Source organism: Pectinophora gossypiella, chromosome 6, assembly GCF_024362695.1.
Source record: "Pectinophora gossypiella chromosome 6, ilPecGoss1.1, whole genome shotgun sequence".
Lineage (NCBI taxonomy): Eukaryota > Metazoa > Arthropoda > Insecta > Lepidoptera > Gelechiidae > Pectinophora > Pectinophora gossypiella.
In genome coordinates, this window is record NC_065409.1 from 2,237,669 (window position 1) to 2,260,504 (window position 22,836).

The 22,836-nt window shown below is 39.2% G+C and overlaps 2 protein-coding genes across 2 annotated transcripts in view; one reads left to right on the top strand and one right to left on the bottom strand.

Annotated features, from left to right (window-relative positions):
- LOC126367291 (uncharacterized) overlaps positions 1-10,453 on the bottom strand; it is a 177,944-nt gene extending 167,491 nt beyond the window's left edge. The window contains exon 1 of the mRNA XM_050010718.1: positions 10,321-10,453. The gene's annotated coding sequence lies outside the window, so the exon portion shown is untranslated. The remainder of the gene's footprint in view (positions 1-10,320) is intronic.
- A 976-nt stretch (positions 10,454-11,429) lies between these two features.
- On the top strand, positions 11,430-22,635 carry LOC126367321 (Bardet-Biedl syndrome 1 protein homolog). Its single transcript, XM_050010793.1, has 13 exons — positions 11,430-11,652; positions 11,779-11,997; positions 12,351-12,494; positions 12,872-13,030; positions 13,525-13,613; positions 13,901-14,054; positions 14,697-14,856; positions 15,633-15,701; positions 16,464-16,628; positions 17,710-17,843; positions 18,636-18,770; positions 21,165-21,315; positions 22,457-22,635. The coding sequence occupies exons 1-13, from the start codon at positions 11,491-11,493 to the stop codon at positions 22,570-22,572; spliced, it is 1,857 nt and encodes a 618-aa protein (XP_049866750.1). The 5' UTR covers positions 11,430-11,490; the 3' UTR covers positions 22,573-22,635.
- Positions 22,636-22,836: the final 201 nt, after the last annotated feature.

The following is a 22,836-nucleotide window of genomic DNA, read 5'->3' on the forward strand; positions in this document are numbered from 1 at the left end:
AGGCGTAATTGTACAAGTTGGTACGCCAACTTCGCAGACAAAGTAAAATAAAGGTCGATACCGATACTAAAATCGAAACGTATTTTTCACAAAGGAGAAGTTACTGCTAATCGGAGTCATATGATTATGACTCGTGGCTCTCATGTTTTTTTAAATATCAAACGGTTTGTGGGAGTTAGATTTTCATTTGTGTTAGGCTGAATTGTTCGTCGACAGTTATAAGACATTTTTCTATAAATGGCAACACAAGAATGGGGTTGTCAAATCGGACGGATTGATACACGCTCTCTTGCGTTGGGGACCTTGTCGACATCGGACGTGTTTACCAAGTTAAGTGTTATTTGATACCAGAATAAATAAGTGTGATTACTGTTCTTCCGTATTTTTACTACATATCAGAAGTGGTAAGTACCTACGTTTTTGGAATGTTTTGTTGCCACGCGTGACCATTTTTCAAGCTGGATAGTTTGTAAGTTTAACTGTGGAAAAGTGTTGTTTGAATTATAATTATTCTTTAATTATTAGTGAGACTCTAATTGTTTCAATTATGCATAGTCAACTTTTATTTCAAATAGTAGGTACCTATAGTTATTTAACCTGTCTTTATTTCGAAGAGTTACCCACATTCTAAACATTACTTACGGATTACAGAAAATAAACAAAAATGAATGTATTACTATTGATATGTTCAACTTCAATGAATGACCTAATTAATCCAATGCTACGTACATACCTACATTTAAAAAAAAATTAAAAATAAAATATACTAAAGGAAATAATAGTGAAATTTTGTCGTAAAGGGTTATTATGTTTGGTAAAGATTAATTCTAATGAATACAGCGGTAACAAAAATTTCGTTGTTATTGCGACCAGACATATAAGTAGTTTACAAGATAATTTATGTGTTGTTTTACATTTTTTTTTCTTATAGGCCACATAATATGGTGGTTTGGTATGTATGGTATCTTAGGATTTCGTATCAACAGTGGCTGCAAGCTGTGTTTGATTACTTGTGGCGCTGACCACCCCATTAGAGATTACAGGCGTGAGTATATGTATGTAAGTACATATGTAATATGGTCCGGTAAATCTGGTTTCAGTAATTGAATCTTTATTATAATTTAGTAAAATTATAAAATGTAATTATTTTGTTTGGCCTAATATCATTAAGAGTCATTGTAATTATTATCATAAATTAGTAGAACTTGCTGGTATTGAGGGTTATAAGGGATTACTGAAAATGTCGTTTGTAAGGTCACATGCATAGTTTACGAGATTTTTACACAAATATTTTTAACTTTTACGTTTTTGTGAATAAAATGTTATCATAGCCTTATTATCCATCCCCTAGCAGGTTTTGGGTGTTCTTTAGTAACAATAATAGATCCTATATGAACAGCACATGTGATGATACCAGGTTGAGGTTACGGAGGTTGATGAAAGGGGTCAAACATATTGTCTATTTTCTCTAGATGCACCTAGGGCATGCTGTCCGGATATCCGGACGACCGAACACTCCGGATTGTTCTTCGGATTTATTATCGGGATGGTAGAATCTGGCGGATAATTATGTGCCCCGGACGCACCATTTTCGAGTTATCATCAAAAACAGTAAAATTAGATTCTTTAAAATTCAAATGTTGGTTAGTCATTAATGGTTACAATTTTATTCTACGAGTTCTAGGAAATGGACGGAGGAGACGGAGTCCGTAGTCTGGAGACTTCTAGGAGGAGCCGTTCACGTGCCAGACGCAGCCGCGGCCGCGGTGAAAGCCGCAGCCGCAGTCGCTGCTTGCTTGATCGCGAGCTGGCTTTGAGAAGAGAGCAAGAGAAGGTTGTCGAACTAATTAAAACTATTAAAGATGCTCTCCCATCGCAGCCGTTAAATCAAAGCGCACCATCAGTAAATAAAAATTTGGATTACAAAAATATTCTTCCGGAATTTAATCCGTCTCTGAAAAGCCAACGCATAGACATGTGGCTAAAAAAGGTAAATCAGTGCGCGGAGGTTTACGGCTGGGATGAGAGGACAGTAGTGCATTTCGCAATGCAGAAATTGGGCATTCGAAGGTTGGCGGCGAAAGTATATGGAACTTGGCTAGTCCACGTGGCGTTGAATAGTTTGTTTTTACCGTTGGAGCGGTAATTGTTTACCAAGATATGCAACAACGTGATGAATCTGAAGCTCAGAGGCGACGCGACGGAGCCTTACAACTCTCGAGATCCAGACATCCGAGCAGTCACGTGAAAGGCGCACCGACCGTGATGTGCATACCGAGGGTGGACTTCACTCTAATTGCAATGACTCAAGTAAGATACGTAGTACAAGTCGTAGACGTAGTCCAAGCCGTTCGCGTCGTCACCGCAGCAAAACGCGAACCAGAAGCCGTAGACGTGTATTCCAAGCTATTGTAGACGTAAATCGAGCTGTTCTCATCGTCACAGTAAGACGCGAAGCAGAAGTAGAAGACGTAGTCCTAGCTCCACTCTCTACCACCGTAATCGCAGTGTAAGTCGCCAACAAAGTAGAACTAGGAATAGTTCGAGTATACAGGAGCGAGAACAATTGTAGCGCGAGAGCGAGCACGGCTGCAGTTCCTTTAAGATCAACTTCAACGTGACCGTGCACGTAGTAGACTACCAGACAGAAATGACGGCAATCATGGGATGACACGTCCGCATACAGATGCACATGACGAAGGAATTAATACCGCGCATCGGTCTAGACGGTTAGATAGTCCTACATTCACGTCCAAGGATGTTATAGACATACTAAACTCAATAAAGCCCCAGCCGACGCCGGCAGGCGCACCCAGTCACTCTAATAACCCCAATCCTAAGAATATACTTCCAGATTTTGACCCGTCATCGAAAGGACAGCGAATAGATGTTTGGTTAAAAAAAAACGTGAATGAGTGCGCCACCGTCTACGGTTGGGACGAAAGAACTACAATTCATTTCGCGTTGCCAGAAACGGCAGGGACTGGCTAAATCGTGGTATGATAGTCTAGAAACCATAATGTATACTTGGGTAGAATGGCAACAAAAGTTGTGTAGTGCATTCCCATTTGAGCAAAACTATGGCCAGTCCTTGGAGTACATGCTAAAGCGCAAAAGTATGTTCCAGGAACCAAATCGTAGTGTAATTTTACGAGAAATTGGCAATGTTGAACCAGTGCAATATCGGCAAACGCGCGGTAGGTTGTCTGATACACGGGTTGAGTGACAAAACTACAAAGTCGAATGCTTTGGCGTTACGGTGCACAGAACCTGAACAGTTATTAGAATTCCTAATGAGTAATAAGGAGACAAATATCCCAGAACGTTTCAATTTTAGGAATAGGCCAAACGTAGGGTTCAATACAACTAGCGGCAGCAATGGTAATAGAGCTAGTGGTTTCAAGATAAAATCAGTACCGAATGACACCGGTATATTTTGTTTTAATTGTAAGGGATCAGGTCACCCATTTCGAATGTGCCCGAAACCACTTATTCAATGTACTCGGTGCAACAAAGTAGGCCATAAAATAGACAGTTGTTTTATGAAACCCGACGAGTAGCGTGATAGTAAGGCTACCAATTCTCAAAAGACGATGTGCATATCCACGTCTACTCTGAACTTGAAGTTCTATAAAGAAGTTTTTATTAACGGGGTTCCAGTGAAAGCTTTTGTAGATTTCGGCAGTGAGGTTTCTCTTTTGGCAAATTCAGAATTAACACATTTGGGCCTTCAACACAACAACGTAACGACAGCTTTAAGGGGATTTGGCAACGAAGTTGTTTATTCGTTAGGGAAGGTGACGATTAGCTTCACACCCTGCAGTTAGGCGATAGTGAATTATGCCGGATTCGAGAGATACTTTCATCTGACTTAGATGCTAATGGATTAAAAGAAATAAAGGAAAATGTTGTTATCAAGGATAACAAGTTATACAGGTGTGTTAATTGTAATAGATCTGATTTGCGTTGGGTGGTGCCGAAGGGGGCAAGGTGGCAGCTATGACTTTGGCCTAGAGAACACTGGATCGGTTGAAGAGGACATATTGGTTTTCCTAAGATGTCAAGATTCGTGAAAAAAAATATATGTGGATGCTTGCATCGAATGCGCATGTTCTGGGAATATGCGCATATTCTAAGAATATGCGCATGTTCTGAGAATGTGCGCATTAGTAGAGATTACGTCTACAAATTTTAAAAATGATGGAAGAAGTAAAAAGTTACTACCACAATTATTCGGATCCATATCGTGTTATTGCAGTACTCGGTAATGACCGGTATAAAATCGCGGCGACACCAGGTTTAAGTAATAGTAGACATAAGCGTAAAACTACAATCGCTGCCGATCGTTATGTTGCCCTGGGTTCATGTAGCAGCCTTAAGCATAAATGAAAGTGACACGGATCTTGAAAATATTGACAGTGAACATGATTTTTAACAGCGTTTATTGTTGTTGATCATGACTTAGAGTTACGAATCAAATTTAAATCAACGATATTACATCTTTTGTATTTAGTATAAATATCAATATGTGTAAAATGTGTATGAAGGTATCACTATACGATAAGATTAAAGGTATTATGACAATAGTTTGTTAAGGTAGCGACCATGTGATTGACTCCTTAAATTTAAAGTATAAAGTACTATGTGATTGGTTAGGTAATATTTGAGAAACAGAGAACCATGTGATTGGTTCGTTAAATTTAAGGTATAAAGAACCATGTGATTGGTTCGTTAAATTTAAGGTATGAAGAACCATGTGATTGGTTAACTAATATTAGAGAAACAGACGACCATGTGATTGGCTCGTTGGTATTGAAATAAAAAGGACCATGTGATTGGTTCGTTAGAACTGAGATAGAATGGACCATGTGATTGGTTCGTTAGAACTGAGATAGAATGGACCATGTGATTGGTTCATCATCAGCCGTATGACGCCCACTGCTGGGCATAGGCCTCCCCCAAGGATCTCCACGACGATCGGTCCTGCGCTGCCCGCATCCAGCGGCTTCCCGCGACCTTCACCAGATCGTCGGTCCACCTTGTAGCGGGCCTACCCACTGAGCGTCGTCCGACACGTGGTCGCCACTCCAGAACCTTTCCGCCCCATCGGCCATCGGTTCTCCTCGCTATGTGTCCTGCCCACTGCCACTTCAGCTTTGCAATTCTCCGAGCTATGTCGGTGACTTTAGTTCTCCTGCGGATCTCCTCATTTCTGATTCGATCCAGCAGGGAAATACCGAGCATAGCTCTCTCCATTGCCCGCTGAGCGACACCGAGCCTCCTCACGAGACCCATAGTAAGCGGCCACGTCTCACTGCCGTAGGTCATCACTGGCAACACGCACTGGTCAAAGACTTTCGTCTTGAGACACTGAGGTATTCTGGACGAGAAGATATTCCGCAGCTTCCCGAACGCTGCCCATCCGAGTTGGATCCGACGAGAGATCTCTTTCTCGAAGTTGGACTTACCTAACTGGATTATTTGTCCTAGGTAAATGTACTGGTCTACAACTTCGAGTGTAACGTTCCCAACCTGAACTGGAGTGGGTGCGACATGGTCGTTGGACATAATTTTTGTCTTTGCCATGTTCATGCTAAGACCCACTCGTTGGGATGCGTTACTGAGATGCTCGAGCATGGTGTTCAGGTCTTCCAGGGTCTCAGCCATTAGGACTATATCATCGGCAAATCGAAGGTGCGTCAGGTACTCGCCGTTGATGTTGATGCCAAATCCTTTCCAGTCCAGAAGCTTAAAAAAAAATTGATTGGTTCATTAGTATGTAATATAGATTAATTTAATTGTAAACAAAATCTATTACCTTACATCTAAATATCTTGAATTGTTATTCTGTGCAGCTAATTAAAATTACCTTTGTACCACCATAAATCGGTAGCTATTACCCACGGCTAGAAAGCATTTTTGTGGGTTCATATAAATCTATACCTATTACCGGTCATTCTATATTACCAACATTCTTAATTTGAATATAAATATTTTCTTTTACATTAATGGACGTAAAACCCAATGTTGAGTTAAATCGAATCTCTATCATTTAATTATTGCGTCTAGAAAACCGGGTCTTACGATTAAAATCTTTGTATAGTGAATTTCAAAATGAACAACCTCATGTCTATTCAAAAACTTAACTGCTCTATGAAACTGTGTGAAAAGATTGAAATGAAATGAAATGAAATGAACTGAAATGAAATTTATTCTGTGCATTTATTGTGTGATTAACTTAAATATACTTTGTTAATTAGATACATTAAGCTGGAAGCGTGCATCAATCAGCCGAGTGTTAGGCTCATCTGTCGACGTGTATGGGGACATACACGCGGTCAGGATGAACGAGTGTTAGGCTGAATTGTTCGTCGACAGTTATAAGACATTTTTCTATAAATGGCAACACAAGAATGGGGTTGTCAAATCGGACGGATTGATACACGCTCTCTTGCGTTGGGGACCTTGTCGACATCGGACGTGTTTACCAAGTTAAGTGTTATTTGATACCAGAATAAATAAGTGTGATTACTGTTCTTCCGTATTTTTACTACATTTGTTTGTTCCAGTTTTTGTTACATTGGGGTCACGATCTCGAGGTCCGAATACGAGTTTAGGGTTTTGTCGAAATCACTATGTGAGAGTGTCCTTAGTTTGGTAAGGACATTGCAAGCTTGAATCACCTGATTGTCCAAAAAAAAGTAAAAATGTTCCGTGCTTCGGTGCTTAGAGGAAGACCTAGCTAGAAAGCCTACATTAACGTAATTGGAGATGTCCTTAGAAAAGGTTCAGTACAATCTACTCTGAACCGGCGAAAAAAAAAAAACATTTTTATTTTAAATTATTGCAATGGGCGTCACGGGCTTGAAATTAAGCAGCATTTTAGCCAACAGACCATTTGGGATAATTTATTTTGTGACCTGCGTCTAAAGTGAATTAGTGACACAGTTTAAAACAATATAGTCTTACAGTCTAATAAAATCGCAGATTATTGTTCGACCTGAAGAATGCATTTAGAACAAGCCTGCAAGGTTGGTTACCCAATGAGGGGCAAGGTCGCTTTCTTTGCCTCGCCTTGGTGGGTCCCGCATCTTTTTTATGAATAGGTACGTACTTACCTATAGATTATATATATATATATATAATTTATATAGAGTCTATATAAATAATCTATAGGTAATCTATAGGTATGTAATCTATATTATAGACGATATAGACGTGTTTACTTAAACACGTATAATCTGTAACTACCTGAGACATTCGAAAATAATACTTAAAAGTCAGAGGTTCGAAACCGGCATGCGTGTGGAGGAAGCAATAGAAGTGTCAAGATCGAAGCGAACTGAATTTGATAGTTTCGACATAGACGTTGCAAGCTTGAATCCCCTGATTGTCCGAAAAAATAAAACTATTCCTTGCTTCGGTGCCTAGAGGATGACCTAGAAGGTCTATTTATTTATTTTTATTTATTTATTTATCATAGATACAATTTAATGCTACATTTTAAATAGTTAACATCGGAAAACCCTAAAAGGGTTTGTCCCGACATTAAAGTCTATATTGACCTAATTGGATATGTCCTTAGTAACCTATTATCTATTATCTACTATCTATTAAGGTTTAGTATGATCTGCTCTGAACCGGGGTGCGTATATGAAACGATTGATGAATGCGGAGGAAGCAAGAGAAGTGTCAGGATTGAAGCGAACGGAATTCCATAGTATCTGCTTACTCCGGTGGGAAAAAAGCGTGAGTTTATGTATGACTGGAATTCCATTTGTCATCCGTTAAATATCAATAGGCTAAAAAAAGGGCAGCCTTTTCTCTAAAACCCGGATGATTTGAATTTGCGAAATTACGCTGTTATAAATTATTCCACTACCAATTTTAAAGCGATACCTAAAGGCACATAGCTTACTGGAGACATACATATATTTATGTCATTTTTGTATAATAATATGTCCTATAGATCACAGATTGTGGAAACAATAGAATGGAGGCGACATTACATTCGCTGCGTGCAAACTTTGCACCCAGATAAAGAGCATAATTCTCTAGCTTAGGTATAACATTCACGCTAGCATAAGTACAGTCATGAGCAATATAATGTACCCACTTTAGGGCTCTGTCGCACTAACATATTTGACATTCAGTGAGATTTACGGTTTAATTTGTCAAAAAAGTTAATGTGACATGGTACCAAAGTGTATACATATTAATGCTCGTGACCGTACGTGTTTTCTTTAAAACGAATATGAAGATATTTTTTGACGGGACTTGTCATTATAGTGCCCTCACAGGGTTCCTGTTTGTACTTTCCTCTATTTTAAGACCTCCGTAAAAACATCAGGAACGCAATAAATATCTTATCTTACCTTATCTTAAGTAGATTTGTCGCATAAGATGTAGAGACGTTTAGCAGATAGCCGTGGTCGCATGCCGTGGTAAGCAAACTCTTAGGACAGATTGGCATTCGACCATAGTGACCTGCTAAACATCACTATTCGGAAGAATTCCAGACTATAGAAGAGAATATTTTCTGGTTTCATACTTTTTAGAGCGTGATTTTAGTTCTTAGTCGTTACATGAGTCACGTCAGGGGCCTTTGGCGGCTCAATAATAACCCTGACACCAGGGTTGATGTGGTTGGTAATCCACCTCACAACCCACACGACAGAAGATGCGCGTGATTTTTCCGTAGTCACGCTTTAGTATTCAAAAATATATTTTTTTTGAGACCCAACCCGCAGTGAAGCAGCGTGGTTGAAATATGCTCCATACCCCCTCCAGTTGATTGAGGGGAGGTCTGTGCCCAGTAGTGGGACATATATAGGCTGTTTATATTTTATGTAACTATTAATATATTCCATACATGGTAAGCCATGCAGCCATCACCTTAATGTTTTTATTACTAAAATAAAACACTAAAAATATTATACCTACTGAACTAAACAGCATTTCCCTAATAGTAATAACCATTCTCATTAATGTTGCAAACCAATCACCTCTGTTTCTATCCAAACCGGTTTCTGAGTCACTGGGATATAAGATAATTTCCTCCCAAGGAGATAGCAAATAAAAATAAAATAAACTGGTCACACCACTCACAGGTTTCCTTTCTGATGAGTCATCCTAGTTCTTATTAATGCTGTTTTGTTGGTATCATTGGAATTCCTTCTAAAAAAGTAAGTGTAGAAATATGAAAAAAGATAAAAGTTTCTATATTTTTTTTTTAAACTATTTACTGTTACCTATTAATTTTAATGAGGGACTTTCCAAGCTATGTCTGCAAATAAAATATAGATAGGTAATGCTGTTTAGAGTTGCCTATTTAACCTTTAACCTTCAATTTCATAGAACAGACATATGCATTTTTTATCTTTATTTGGGTATAAGTCATGACCTTGTTAAATATTACCCCCAGGCACAATACATCTTTACATTATTCTGATCAGAATAAACTGAAGCAATATAGGTAGCAACAACGGTACGAGAGGGGGCGGTATTTTAGACTGACCTGCAGTGTTTGTACTGACTAATGTATTTAATGACTATTATTAAGATAAATTGTTACTAGCAAAATATGATTGTGTACTGAAATAAATTAATTTATTAAGGTAGCAACATAATTCTATACATAATCTGATCAAAATATCAAGCAACTATTATTTTTATATAGAGGCTTCTGCTATTACCTTTTTTAATAATTATGTAGGTACCTGACTAATAATTATTAGGTAATGGACATCTTGCCATCTATATTATTTTCGGATAACATAGCCCGGAAAGTCCTTTATTATTATTATTGCTCAGTCCACTGACTATAAGCATTTCTGTAGCTTAAATAAAATAAATGTGGCCATAGCCAGGACCAGTATAACTCCTGTAATACCTATACAATGTTGACAAACTAACATTTTTTCTATCCAAGTTTTCATGAAACAAGTAAAATATTGAACCTACAGTACAGACTTCAGAATAAAGTTTTTATTTGTTTAATTGCAATAATATAAAAGAATGCGGAATTCGATTGGGTTGATAACACGTGCTATTTATAGACGCAGATGTTGTTTCGAAACTGTGTGAAAAACTTGTAATTTTATAACAAACTCCATTTATTAGGTATAGGTAAACTTTAAAGAAGTTCTTTGTTTTTATTTTTATTTTCTTTTATAGTCTTCATTATTCTCTCCGAAACTAGGGATTCTTTTTGAATAAACAGACCCTTTCATTCTTCTTGAAAAATAAACATTAGTCCTTGAAATTGAAGAGTTAATTAGACACAACTTAACAAATAAAATAGGAAACAAACAGACTTACCGAGCACACAAACTTTCATAGTTCCATCAAAAAAGCACTCGTGAAAGCGATATACAGTCCTTTATGGATAAAACACTAAAATAACTTTATAAAAGTTTGCTAAAATGAATTCTTGCCCTCACTCACTAACACCAACATCACGACATTTTTTTTTTTTTTTGTTTTGGTTTTCCCCAAAGGGTAAGGCAAAGGGAACTATGCCCATACAGCCATGTCTGACGTATTTTTTTTCTTGATGATTAATGAAATGATGAAAGGTGATGATGATGAAACCTAAGCCCCCACCCTCGGAGTAGACTCCTACTCCGAACCCCAAACGAATTAACTCAAAAGTCCGCATAAACTTTTGAGTTATGAAGCGGCTTCCCAGCACGAAGCGAAAATAGGCAGATACACTTTGTTTATTGAATACTCCAATATAATAACACTCGCGAATGTCTTCCGACTAACTTAATGCGATCATTAACCACAAAACACCACTTCGTATTAATTATTTAGATTACTCAATGAAGAAAGCAACTGTCCCGTTCCCGTTTCCCGCCGAAAAGCCCCAACATCACGACAAAACAAAACAAACAAACGGAAACGTCAAACTTGAAGGTTCTGAATGTGAATAATGAATAATTATAATCAAATCACATTAAATTGTAACAATTGTAACTACTTACTTTAGAAGTTTAAACTTTCAAAGAAAACGGGAATATTACACTACATATTAGAATACCGATATTTAACTTGTTATTTATTTTAACTTAAAATAAATAGGAGTAAAATAAATGTTTTTCATAGCTAAGTTTTTAGTTCAATTATATTTAGTGGAACTATCCACTGTCTAAAGGTCTCAGAACGCACGCGACGTTCGTTTCATTGTTAAAATGTTTATTCCCCACTAGGTTGTGTACTTCGATTGAAATTAATATTTAAATTCAGTTTTATGTTTTTGTAGACACTTTATTAAAGCAAGCAAATGTATTTTTTATTGTTTAATACATGATTTCATGTTACCCAGTTTTAATAATTTTAAATCTGAAAAAAATATATTAATGGAACGATCAACCCTATCAAAACTTTGACAGGAATAGTTGTCAAACTGTTACTATGGTAACGGGGTGCCGCGATTTGTGTAAACTTTAAATTCTTCAAAAATTTTAGTTTTATTATTTAATAAATATGGGTACAATAACGCGTTGGTTAGATGTGGAAGTAGGCACAGATGAGATAGACTTAAATACTTTGCCGTTAGACGTGGCTCTGGTGGATTTACACAATGATAATGAGATCAAACTACTAATTGGCGATTTGGGTCGTGGAGATGATAGTCCGAAATTGAAGGTAAGTAATTTTTTCTTCTTATAAAACTCCATTTTATCAGAATTGAACTTATTGAAGGTCAACTTATTCGAGCCAATAGTATTTAGTAGTCCAAATACTACTTGATATTTTTCATACTTTTAACAGATTTTCAAAGGAGCCATGCAGATATCCGACATGGTGTTGCCAGACTTACCACTTGGTGTTGTGGGGTTGTACTCGAGCGAGACGTCTCCTCAAAGTCTGCCTCTGATAGCTATAGCATTTGGTTCTTGTGTCTATATCTATAGGAATATGAAGCTGTTCTATAAATACTTTCTGCCTGCCTTCGAGCTAAACTCCAGTGAGTTGGATGTTTGGAAACAGGTAGGTGTTACGATTTGAAATATTTTAAAGGATTTTTGTATATTTTTTAAAATATATTTGTTATTTATAAGCAATTGAAGTAAAGAGGTGTCTTAAAAGAGGGATTTAAGAGTTTATTTTCGTAATAACAAATCTGTAGAGAAACTTAAGAGCAATGAAAATTCAGTTTTATTATCTGAGAAACTATAATGTTTGCTTATATCATTTTTATTATAATCAGTCTGCATTATGCCACAACTAAGGCATAGTTACCCTTTCAGTCACTTTCATAGTGTAGGTTCTATTAAACAATACTCAATTATTTATAAACTCCTGTAATATAACTTTAAAGTCTTTATAAATCTTTTTTCCAGCTAACAGACCCATTAAACCATACAGCTGAAGCAGTACACCCGCTAACAGAGAGTTTGAAAGCAATTCCTCAGAAGGCCCTCAGTCTTCAGTCTCGGGGCTTCATTTCCATGTCTCCTGATCAGAAGTTGGAGTATCTCGAACAGGTTTTTAAATATTTCCATGAGTAACCAACAACTTATGAAATTTGGGGTAGAGTAGCGGAGGACAGAAAAGCGTGGAAGAGGTTGGACGCCTTTGCCAACTAAGTCACAAATGTGACTACTAAATGAAACATCTGAATGAAGGCTTAATCAAATCAAATCAAAAATTATTTATTTACGAAAAATCAATACAATCCTCGTGTTTGGGACTACTTTTAAGCAAATATTTACTTGTGTTAGTAGCCCCGCTCTTCTATGTGATACATTGGTAATAAAGTAAACGTAAAAGAAGTACATAATAAACGAAAAGTATATTATTATTATAATAAGAAGTTTAAAATAAAATAAACTGCATTTTTTTCGTTTTAACACACAAACAGAATCCGACACTGCCAGAGAAGAGAGTGCCTGAGATAGCCTGCATAGCAACTATGAAGATGAACTCAGTGGACAGATATGGCGTGAGTTGTCTCGTTGTGGGCTCGGAAGATGGTGAAGTCTTCATCTTAGACCCGCAGACATTTACTCAAATGTCACAGGTAAATGCTAAACAATTTGTCTATGGACTATTATATCGGTGGTTACAGGCACACCTTGGGCACTCCATACAAAAAATCTTTGGTAAGGCTCCACAAGATGAGAACGATATTTTTATAAGGAGTGTCCGGGCTGTGGTATTGGCGTAGTGCTCCCGTATATTATACAGTCATGAATCAAAGTGCCTCACAGGCTGTGCTTAAATCCTCTTAGGTACATACATGATGGAATCTGGCTAGCGAGAGCTGTCCAAGAGATTCAGGGCAATTAAAAAAAATATGTAACTTAAGACAGTAAGAATACACTGCCCAAATGGATTTGATACTAGATATATAATTTTCCGTAGTATCTAGTATCAACTCCACTGGGCAGTTTATATAGTGAAGTTAGCTACATTTTTTTAAAATTACCGTCGGTTCTCTTAGACTGGTTTCCCAAGCCAGACTCTATGATGATTGGCTTAATACTTGTCATCAATAATTAATAAAATTGGCAGGCTAAAATCTGTGCTGCAAAGAAAACGCCGCATCAAATGGTGACAACTGGCCTCTATAATGTTGACTACAGAATCACAATAGCTACAAGGTGTCAAGTAACCATATTATACAGTGCACAAAAGTTAGCGCAGCACACAAAATCAGTTTTTTAGCACAGTGCACAAAAGAGTATTTTTAGCAAAGTGTACAAAAGGGTATTTTAGTACAGTGCACAAAAGGTTTTTTTAGCACAGTGCACAAAAGGGTATTTTTAGCACAGTGCAAAAAAGGTTTTTTAGCACAGAGAAAATATATTAATATTATATTATTGTTTCATTATTATTATTATTGTTTAATGTGTCATTTATATAACTATTCAAAGTTTTACACTTCTAGAGAGAAATGCGTGTGCCTTCTGAAACGCGACTGGCCGGAAGGTCGGATCCTGTTCACAGCAGATGACCACATCATAGCTATAGAGGTGATGCCCACTGACTACAGTGTCATGGTCATATGTGCTGACCATACCTTGGCCTGTTATGGCAAAAAGGTAGGTGTTAATATTACCAGGGGATCAAAAAGGCCACATCGAAGCAATTCATCTAAAAAAGCAATATTGCAATTTGACATTTGCGCATATAATAGTAAGTGCGCAATGCAAACAAATGTCAAATAGCATTATTGCTTCGATCTTTTTAATCCCCCAGTTTGCAGAGAATGTTCTTGACAACACTATCAGTTTGAGTATTGGAAATAAAAGAAAAGCAAAGGTATTGTTGTAAAAACTCTTTAATAATAAGGACACTGGATGTTTTTTTGATATGACGTTTATCTACTTGTATTTAAAAAAAAAACCATTTTTCACACTCATACTGTCTCCCTAAAGGCTAGGTAATAAAGTCATGACTGTACTTAGTTTATCTTCCGATGGATGTACTTGAAATCCCATTGGAATGTGGTCGAGATGTTACGTTATTTTTTCCTTTTAAAATAATAATAATAAAAAAAAAACTTTATTCGTTTTAGACGATATTTTCTTTTAAATGCTAGTTGACCCAAGCCCCTCTTTAAACTGGGAAAGTCTGTGTTAGGAGGCTTGGCTCTTCCTTATCTTAACTTACTTAATTAGTGACTTATTATACCAAATATGTATGTATTATATCTATGTCTTTTCTTAATTAATTTCTTTCAGGGCAAGAAGCAATGGTCACTAAGTCTGGAACACAGGCCGATCTCGATAACACTGCTGCCCATCATGCATCTTGGAGTAACTCTAATTGGAGTAGCGTTGGCGTCAGGGCATGTACACTTGTATGACGGCAAGGCTAAAAGGGATTCGCTGTTTATAAGAGGTAAAAATCACTAGTCTGGATTGCCACTCTTCTGAGCAAACGCCTGTCCTCTCTCTGTCCTGAGCGATCTCTCTACAAGTCGTCTCAAACGCGTTCAATCAATAAAAACTCAAAATCAATTTTCAGACGACCTCAATTGGCATATAGTCCAAAGATACATACGCAAGACGATACATAAATGTCATACATCTATTGACCTATTCATCTACATAAAGCGACAAAATATCGCGGTTAAGTTCTACAACTTATGTATTTGTAGCGGTACCTAGTTTAAATGTTCTCTCTCTTTATTTAAGAGCTGCGATCTTGTCGGTGAGGTAATCGCCATTACTCCATAGATAGGGCGTGTAGAACGTTGGTTGCCCCAATTGCCTTCCGTTCCGCAGTACACCGACCAATTTCTCAATCGGTGATGTTCTAGCTAGAGCCCTACCAGAATCCATTTCGGCCTCCAACCAGTACTGATACCGCTGCTGTTCGGCATCAGGGGTGCGCTTTTGAAGTAGCGGCGCCTACTCGCTACGTCACAAAATCGTCATAGAACCTAAGTAGCATTTTATAGGTTAGCCCGTCCCAGTGAGCTACCCACTACGTTCTGCTAATCCTGTCGCTGTTTGGTCGGGGACTGCTTATTTTTATATTCGCAGCTAACCATCATATCTGATGGCCGTTCCACTATCCGCCACTCCCCACCCCCGTAGATGGCCTACAGCTCAGCCTACTACTGTACTGCTGTACTGTACTAGTTTAAATGATATAGTGCCTTTTAATTGCAGACGTGGCATCTGTTATGAAATTCGGTCAACTTGGCCAGGAAGAGCATGTGTTTATTATTATTACTGCCAGTAAGTACCTATGCCATTATATAATTTTATTTTACGACTCATTTGTACACAAGGCATAGAATAGGGAATAATGCTACGTATACAAAGGCAACTCTCCACCAGTGGCTGAGCTCGGTTTAAATTACCCTGTACTCATTAACAGCTTACGGCCATAAGACTAAAATAAGCTCCACAGGGGGTGAGGTCGGCCCCCGATACAAATTGGTGCGGAGCGGGGAGTTACCGTTCTACACGTAGTATTCTTCTTTATTCTTTGCTACTCTGAGCAAATAAAAATAATAGAACATATGCAGCATGTGTGCTAGTCTCCCCGGGTCCTCTTGACATGATGGACAATTGTCATGGGGCTAATTGTCATATAATGGTGTTCACGCCAACGTGAACGCACCAATAACAATATTGAAAAACGGCAACCCCGATGACGTTCTTCTGGTCTCGGTCTATATTATCTGTGCTCTCTACCTCTCTATCTATCTCGGCTCACGTCACGACCAACGATCGCGTAGTACGCGCGTAAAAATGTAATATACTTACCATATAAGTAACAAGTCAATAAACAATCCCCCTCAAGTAACGAAGCTTTTATTGAAGTGATTCCATCCTCCATCAAAACAAACAATACAACCACGCCGGAGCTACTGCAGCGCCGACAAATGGTCATCATATTCATGTTAGGACAGTGGCTGCAAGTCATCTTCTGAATACTTGGGGCTCTGCCCATCCTAATGGATTACGGGCGTGAGTTTACAGTGTCTATTTCAGGTGGCAACCTAATGCTGAAGATATTGAAAAGGACGGCGGATTTTAACGCTCACACAGCAGGCGTGGACTCCTCCAATACTGGAGTCACGCAGAAGCCCTGGCTCATACCGAAAAAGTCCAAGTTGTTTCTAGAACAGTCTGTCAGGGAACGGGAAAATGCTGTTGGTATGTGTTCTGGTAAAATATTGGTTTACTAAAAGAAGGTAACAGTTGGATGAACGCTTGATTCTCTCTTTGAAGTCGCAGGTTTTTAACCAGTGATTTTCGAATTCATTTTTGGATCATAAATGATTATCACGTGCTTAGCGGTGAAGGAAAATATCGTGTGGAAACCCACATACATACATAAACTCACGCCTATTTCCCACCGGGGTAAGCAGAGACTATAGAATTCCATTTGCTTCGATCCTGACACACTTCTCTTGGTTCCTCCACATTTATCAACCGCTTCATACACGCACCCACGCCCCTCATAGTAGGAAACCCACATTCCCGAGAAATACGTTTTGGAGGTATGTGACGTAATCTGTGTTGCACTGTTTTTTCATTTGCGGGTTGGAAGGTCAGGCAGTAGCTTCTGTAAAAACCCGGACCTGTCTAATCTTCAGGTTATGTAAGTGGACCCTGTATAAACGGGATAACGCTATGGAGATAATGACTGAAAGTAGGTAATCATTTTATAAACGCCTGTGGCGTTTTTTATAGCAATGTACTTAAATGCGTTTTGCTGTCAATATAAGAACAGGCGCTGCTATCTAAAAATGAAAGATTACGTATCGTTGCTTTATTTATAGCGAAAACCTCATAAGCACCTTCGTAAAAAATCTCATTCTAAAGTTATTTTCTTCAACAAAACCTCCATTACGTGAAAGAAATCGATTCCTTGTTTTACGTAGTAGTATATTATTTACCATATTAACGATCTTCGTGGTTAAGCGTTGGGCTCACGATCCGGAGATCCCGGGTTCGATTCCCAGTGGGGACATACCACAAAAATACTTTTTGATCTCTAGTTTGTTTAGTACATTACAGGCTGATCACCTGATTGTCTGAGAGTAAAATGATCCGTGGTTCGGAAGGCACGGGAAGCGGTTGTTCCGGGTTACTACTTACTGATGTAAGTAGTCGTTACATGAGCCATGTCACGGGCGTTTAGCGGCTCAATAGTAACCCTTGAGGGTTGATGAGGTTGATAATCCACCTGACAACCCACACGATAGAAGAGTTTATGATTTTACCATTACAGGGATGCACGAGGTGTTCCAGCATGAGCTGAGTCGACTCCGGCTGGTGGCTGCGAAGACTCTGCTAGACGCCCACGTCAAGTCTGACAACTCTATCGGAGTGGGTGCTCTTGAACCTGTCAGGTTGTCCGCTGAGGTAAAGTATACAGGGTGTTAGTGACAACGAAACAAAAAGAAATTAGAACGTCTAATTCATTGTTTTTTTTTATTGAGAGTTATTGAGGATAGAAGAGGGAAGATTGCTTCTATGCTGTTCTGGGAGCATATAAAAAACATAGAACACGTTCAGCTGCTTCTCTTCCCGGGCATGTCGTAAAAACCGACAGAGGGATTGTGTCCTCTAACATGATGGACTAATGTTATGGGCGATAGGCTGATCCCTTATCACCATAAGGTTCATCATATCCATCTTTGGAATTCGTATCAACAGTGGCTGCAAGTTGTCTTTGATTACTTGTGGCTCTGCCCACCCCATTAGGGATTACGAGGGTGAGTTTATGTATGTATGTATGTATGTATGTAAGAGGGAAGATGATCGGACACTAAACAAACAAAAGACAACAAAAAAATACAGGACCCCGATACCGACCCCGCCGGCGTGGTCGACGATTTCCCTCAATCAGCACTTATCGCTATCGACCCACTAGGGTCGACTAATTCTTTCAAATATCTTTCCGGTTACATACTTACTGATTTAAGTATCTTACGTGTTTGTTACGTGGACCATGTCAGAGGCCTTTTACCGCTCAATAATGACCTTGGCACGAGGGTTGCTGAGGTGAAAAATTACTTAGTGATCCCTAGTTTGGTTAGGACATTGCAGTCTGATCACCCGATTGTCCGAAAGTAAGATTTCCGCTTTCATGGGGTTGGTCCTCACCTCACAACCCACACTTTAAAGGAAATCAATAAAATCCTTTGTCTTCAGGTTGAAGGCCTGGGGCCAGTGTTCAGAGTGACGCTGATAATAGAGAACACATCAACTGAGAAGGCGGTGATGGGCTTGTCCATACTGTTCCACGTCCAGCCAACAGACTATAAGGTCTCCAACCCTTATATCAAGGTAGGTTTATTTGAAAGAAAGAAAGAAAACATTATTTCCATATTGGACGCCACATTAACAAACTGACATACTTAAAAAAAAGACATAAATAATTAACATAAACATAAACTGCCTATATACGTCCCACTGCTGGGCACAGGCCTCCCCTCAATCAACCGGAGGGGGTATGGAGCATACTCCACCACGCTGCTCCACTGCGGGTTGGTGGAGGTGTTTTTACGGCTAATAGCCGGGACCAACGGCTTAACGTGCCCAAATAAATAATTAAGTATATTAAATATCTACACAATGGAGGCGCCCAAAATAAAAAAAAGATCTTCCTCAGCGTAATGCCGTGATAGGTACGTGCTAGCACGGGCCGCGGCGCTGGTGTTATGGGAGACTTATCGTGAGCCACGGACATACCAAACTCAATTACGTACCTATTTGAGGAGCTCGATGGCGCAGTTAACGCGCTCGGTGTGCGATTGTTGAAGTTAAGCAACTTTCGCAAAGGCCGGTTATAGGATGGGTGACCACAAAAAAAAAGTTTTCATCTCGAGCTCCTCCGTGCTTCGGAAGGCACATTAGCAATCGTTAATAACCATCAATCCGCACTGGGCCCGCGTGATGGTTTAAGGCCCGATCTCCCTACCCATCCATAGGGAAGGCCCGTGCCCCAGCAGTGGGGACGTTAATGGGCTGGTGATGATGAAATATCTACACAATGGAGGCGCCCAAAATAAAAAAAAGGATCTCCCTCAGCATAATGCCGCGGCCCTGGTGTTATGGGAGACTTATCGTGAGCCACGGACATATCAAACTCAATTACGTACCTATTTGAGGAGCTCGATGGCGCAGCGGTTAACGCGCTCGGTGTGCGATTGTTGAAGTTATGCAACTTTCGCAAAGGCCGGTTATAGGATGGGTGACCACAAAAAAAAAGTTTTCATCTCGAGCTCCTCCGTGCTTCGGAAGGCACGTTAAGCCGTTGGTCCCGGCTGCATTAGCAGTCGTTAATAACCATCAATCCGCACTGCACACGCGTGGTGGTTTAAGGCCCGATTTCCCTATCCATCCATAGGGAAGGCCCGTGCCCCAGCAGTGGGGACGTTAATGGGCTGATGATGATACAAGTAAATCCATACATCGTAGTATAACCTTACTTACGTTACACACCGGACACTTCATACAAAACACCTCGTTTTACACAGACACTACACATTGACGTTATCGTACACGCGCATCTGTGTGTGACGTCTGACGCCCATACGATTAAAGACTAAACTATGTCCGAGGGGGGTGAGGTAAACCTAGCTCAGCCGCTGGTGGGGAGCGGAGAGTTGCCGTTCTATACGTAGTATTATTCCTTATTCTATGGTTATGTATCTATTTTAGAAAGATATGCTGTTATTTTATAATGGAAGCAAGGTATCAAAGTATTTACGCAAAGAGATTTCACACGAACGGAGTCGTGAGCAACAGTTAGTATTAAATCAAATGTGACGTCACTTCTGCCAACAGTGCCAACTCACACGACTTGCAACTTCAGATTAAGTATAAATAATCTGCGATTGCAACGAAAATTATCTTTCTGATATCATATCAATAGATACTTTTTTTACAATACCTAACCTACCTCGGGACTCAAATGACTTTGTGTATCTTGATACTTATATTATAAAAATACCTAAGTATACAGGTTAAATTAATGATATCGAACGAAATTTTACCGTCGGACAGGGATGTTGTGTCCTATATTTTTCTTTTACCCTTGACGGGGTCAGGACCCCGATACCGCCCCCTCCGGAGTGGTCGACAATTTCCCTCAATCAGCGCTTATCGCTATCGACCCACTGGGGTCGATTAATTCTTTCAAATATTTTTTCCTCTCAGACGACGCCCTGAGCCGAGGTTCGCGCCCAACTGGGCACCCTCAGGCCTGTTGTCTTAAACTTTGTACCGGGTGAAAGCCTTCAGCGCTCCCCATTTGTCCGACCAAGAAGTTAATGCCATCTGCGGCAAATAAACAATAAGTCAAGTAAAAAAAAAGATAGGTTTGCTCTTGGCCCCAGATTTGCCCGAAGGTGTTGACGAGGCCTAAGATGGAGGGAGCTCGCTCAGAAGGTGCCTGTTCACTCTGGCCTTGAAAGCACCTGGGTTATATGCATTCGGAAATACAGAAAACGGCAGAGAATTCCACTCCTTAGCACTGCGCAGAATGAAGGACGAAGCGAAGCGCTTTGTGCGAATAGTTGGGATATCCACCAAATAGGGATGGAACCCGGCCTTACCTCTGGAAGTATAATCCGTTGGATCATTACTATCATTAGACTTGTTTCACACAAGAGTTTTTTCTTCAACGGACAACCTCACTGTATACTTTAACTATTTTATGTTACGGTTATTTAACAGGTACCCCTCTTATCTCCTGGTGCAAAACTTCAATTCCCTACAAAAATCGAGGAGGTATTCTCTGAGAGTGTAAACCCTGAGGTTTTCTTCCGCTCAGTGAGTGGGCAGGCCGGTGAGAGGTCGCTGGTAAAGGTGTTACTGCTGAAGGAAGGTAAGGTATAAGGGTAGGGCTGTCCATTTGCATTGTGAGGGGGTGTGATGTTGTGTGTAGGTAAGGATTTTTCTTGTGAATATTGTAGCAGAGTACAAACTCTGCACATACTGGCCTTTCTTTCTGACCGTCAATCATTTTAAATTTCGAAATTCTCATGCCATTACGCATTTCCTTTCATTTTACACTGACTCATTGCATCCCAGACCTTCATAAGAACAACATAAATATATTATACTGTTTAGCTCTGGCCGAGCCCTCTAGTTTTGGATTTAATCTTATATCTAAGCATCGTTATAATTTGGTTTTGTAGTGTTGTTAATAAACTATATTACTGTATAAAAAATAAAATAATAAAATAAAATAATTGTTTATTGTCATAGAAAAGATCGACACAACATTGGGTGCTACAGCTAGGACACACAAATGCTACAGAAGTATAACCCTGCTACCTGAACTAGGAGACCTGTATCTCAGGGAGCAGTGTTCAGCAATTACATCTTTTATAACATCAGTTTAGGCAGACCATTGTTAAACTGAATTTATTTGACAATAAACTGTGCTTAAATAAGAACAAATAAACATGCATTTTGTATGTAAATTGGGTTTGTGTGTGTGTGTGTGTGTATGTGTATATATTAGTGTGTGTGTGTGTTTGTGTGTAACTGTGTGAGTGTTTGCGATAGCCCTACGACTTAAATGTTGTCTTGGGTTCAGAAACTGCTATCGTGCTATAAGCAGCTGTATATATGTATATATAACTATATATTCTGTTGGATTTAAAACGTTACGTTATTTTTTCATCGTTATTACCAATCATCCCACTACTTTGCCGGCATGACGGGACTCCATCACCACCCATCATGCCGCAATATACACAAACATCCCCTCACATAGTATATTTTTAAGTCAAATTCAATTCAAAATCAAAAAATATCTTTATTCAGTAGGTAACATGGTTACACTTTGAATCGTCATTTTTTATATAACGAACGTCTCGTCCGCCTAAAACTACTGCAGCTTCAAACAACCTGTATAGCCGGGGAAAAGAAGCTGCAAGAAAAACCTCGGCATAACCCTGAATAAAGATATTTTTGAATTTGAATAAGTTTTATATGTTTCTCTATATTTGTATTTGAAGGTCAAACACGGCCGGTGCTCGCGGCCACAGTCCAGATGCCACCCACTGATCCTATGATGCTGCCCTTCGACAAACTGCAAGCTACGGCATTAGGCGGGGAACAGTTCGAGCAATAAATAACACATCAGGGTCGTTACATGAGCCGTGTCAGGGGCCTTTGACGGCTCAGTAATAACCCTTACGCCAGGTTTGATGAGGTTAGTAATTCGCCTCATAACCCAAACGATAGAAGAAGAAGAAGAGGGTAGAACGACTATGTAAGAGTAATCTAACGCGACGGAAGAAAAAGTGGTGTGTCAGGGTGGTAATAATAATAGCCGGGACCAACGGTTTAACGTGCTCTCCGAAGCATGTAATTATCTTACTTTTTCGGCCAATCA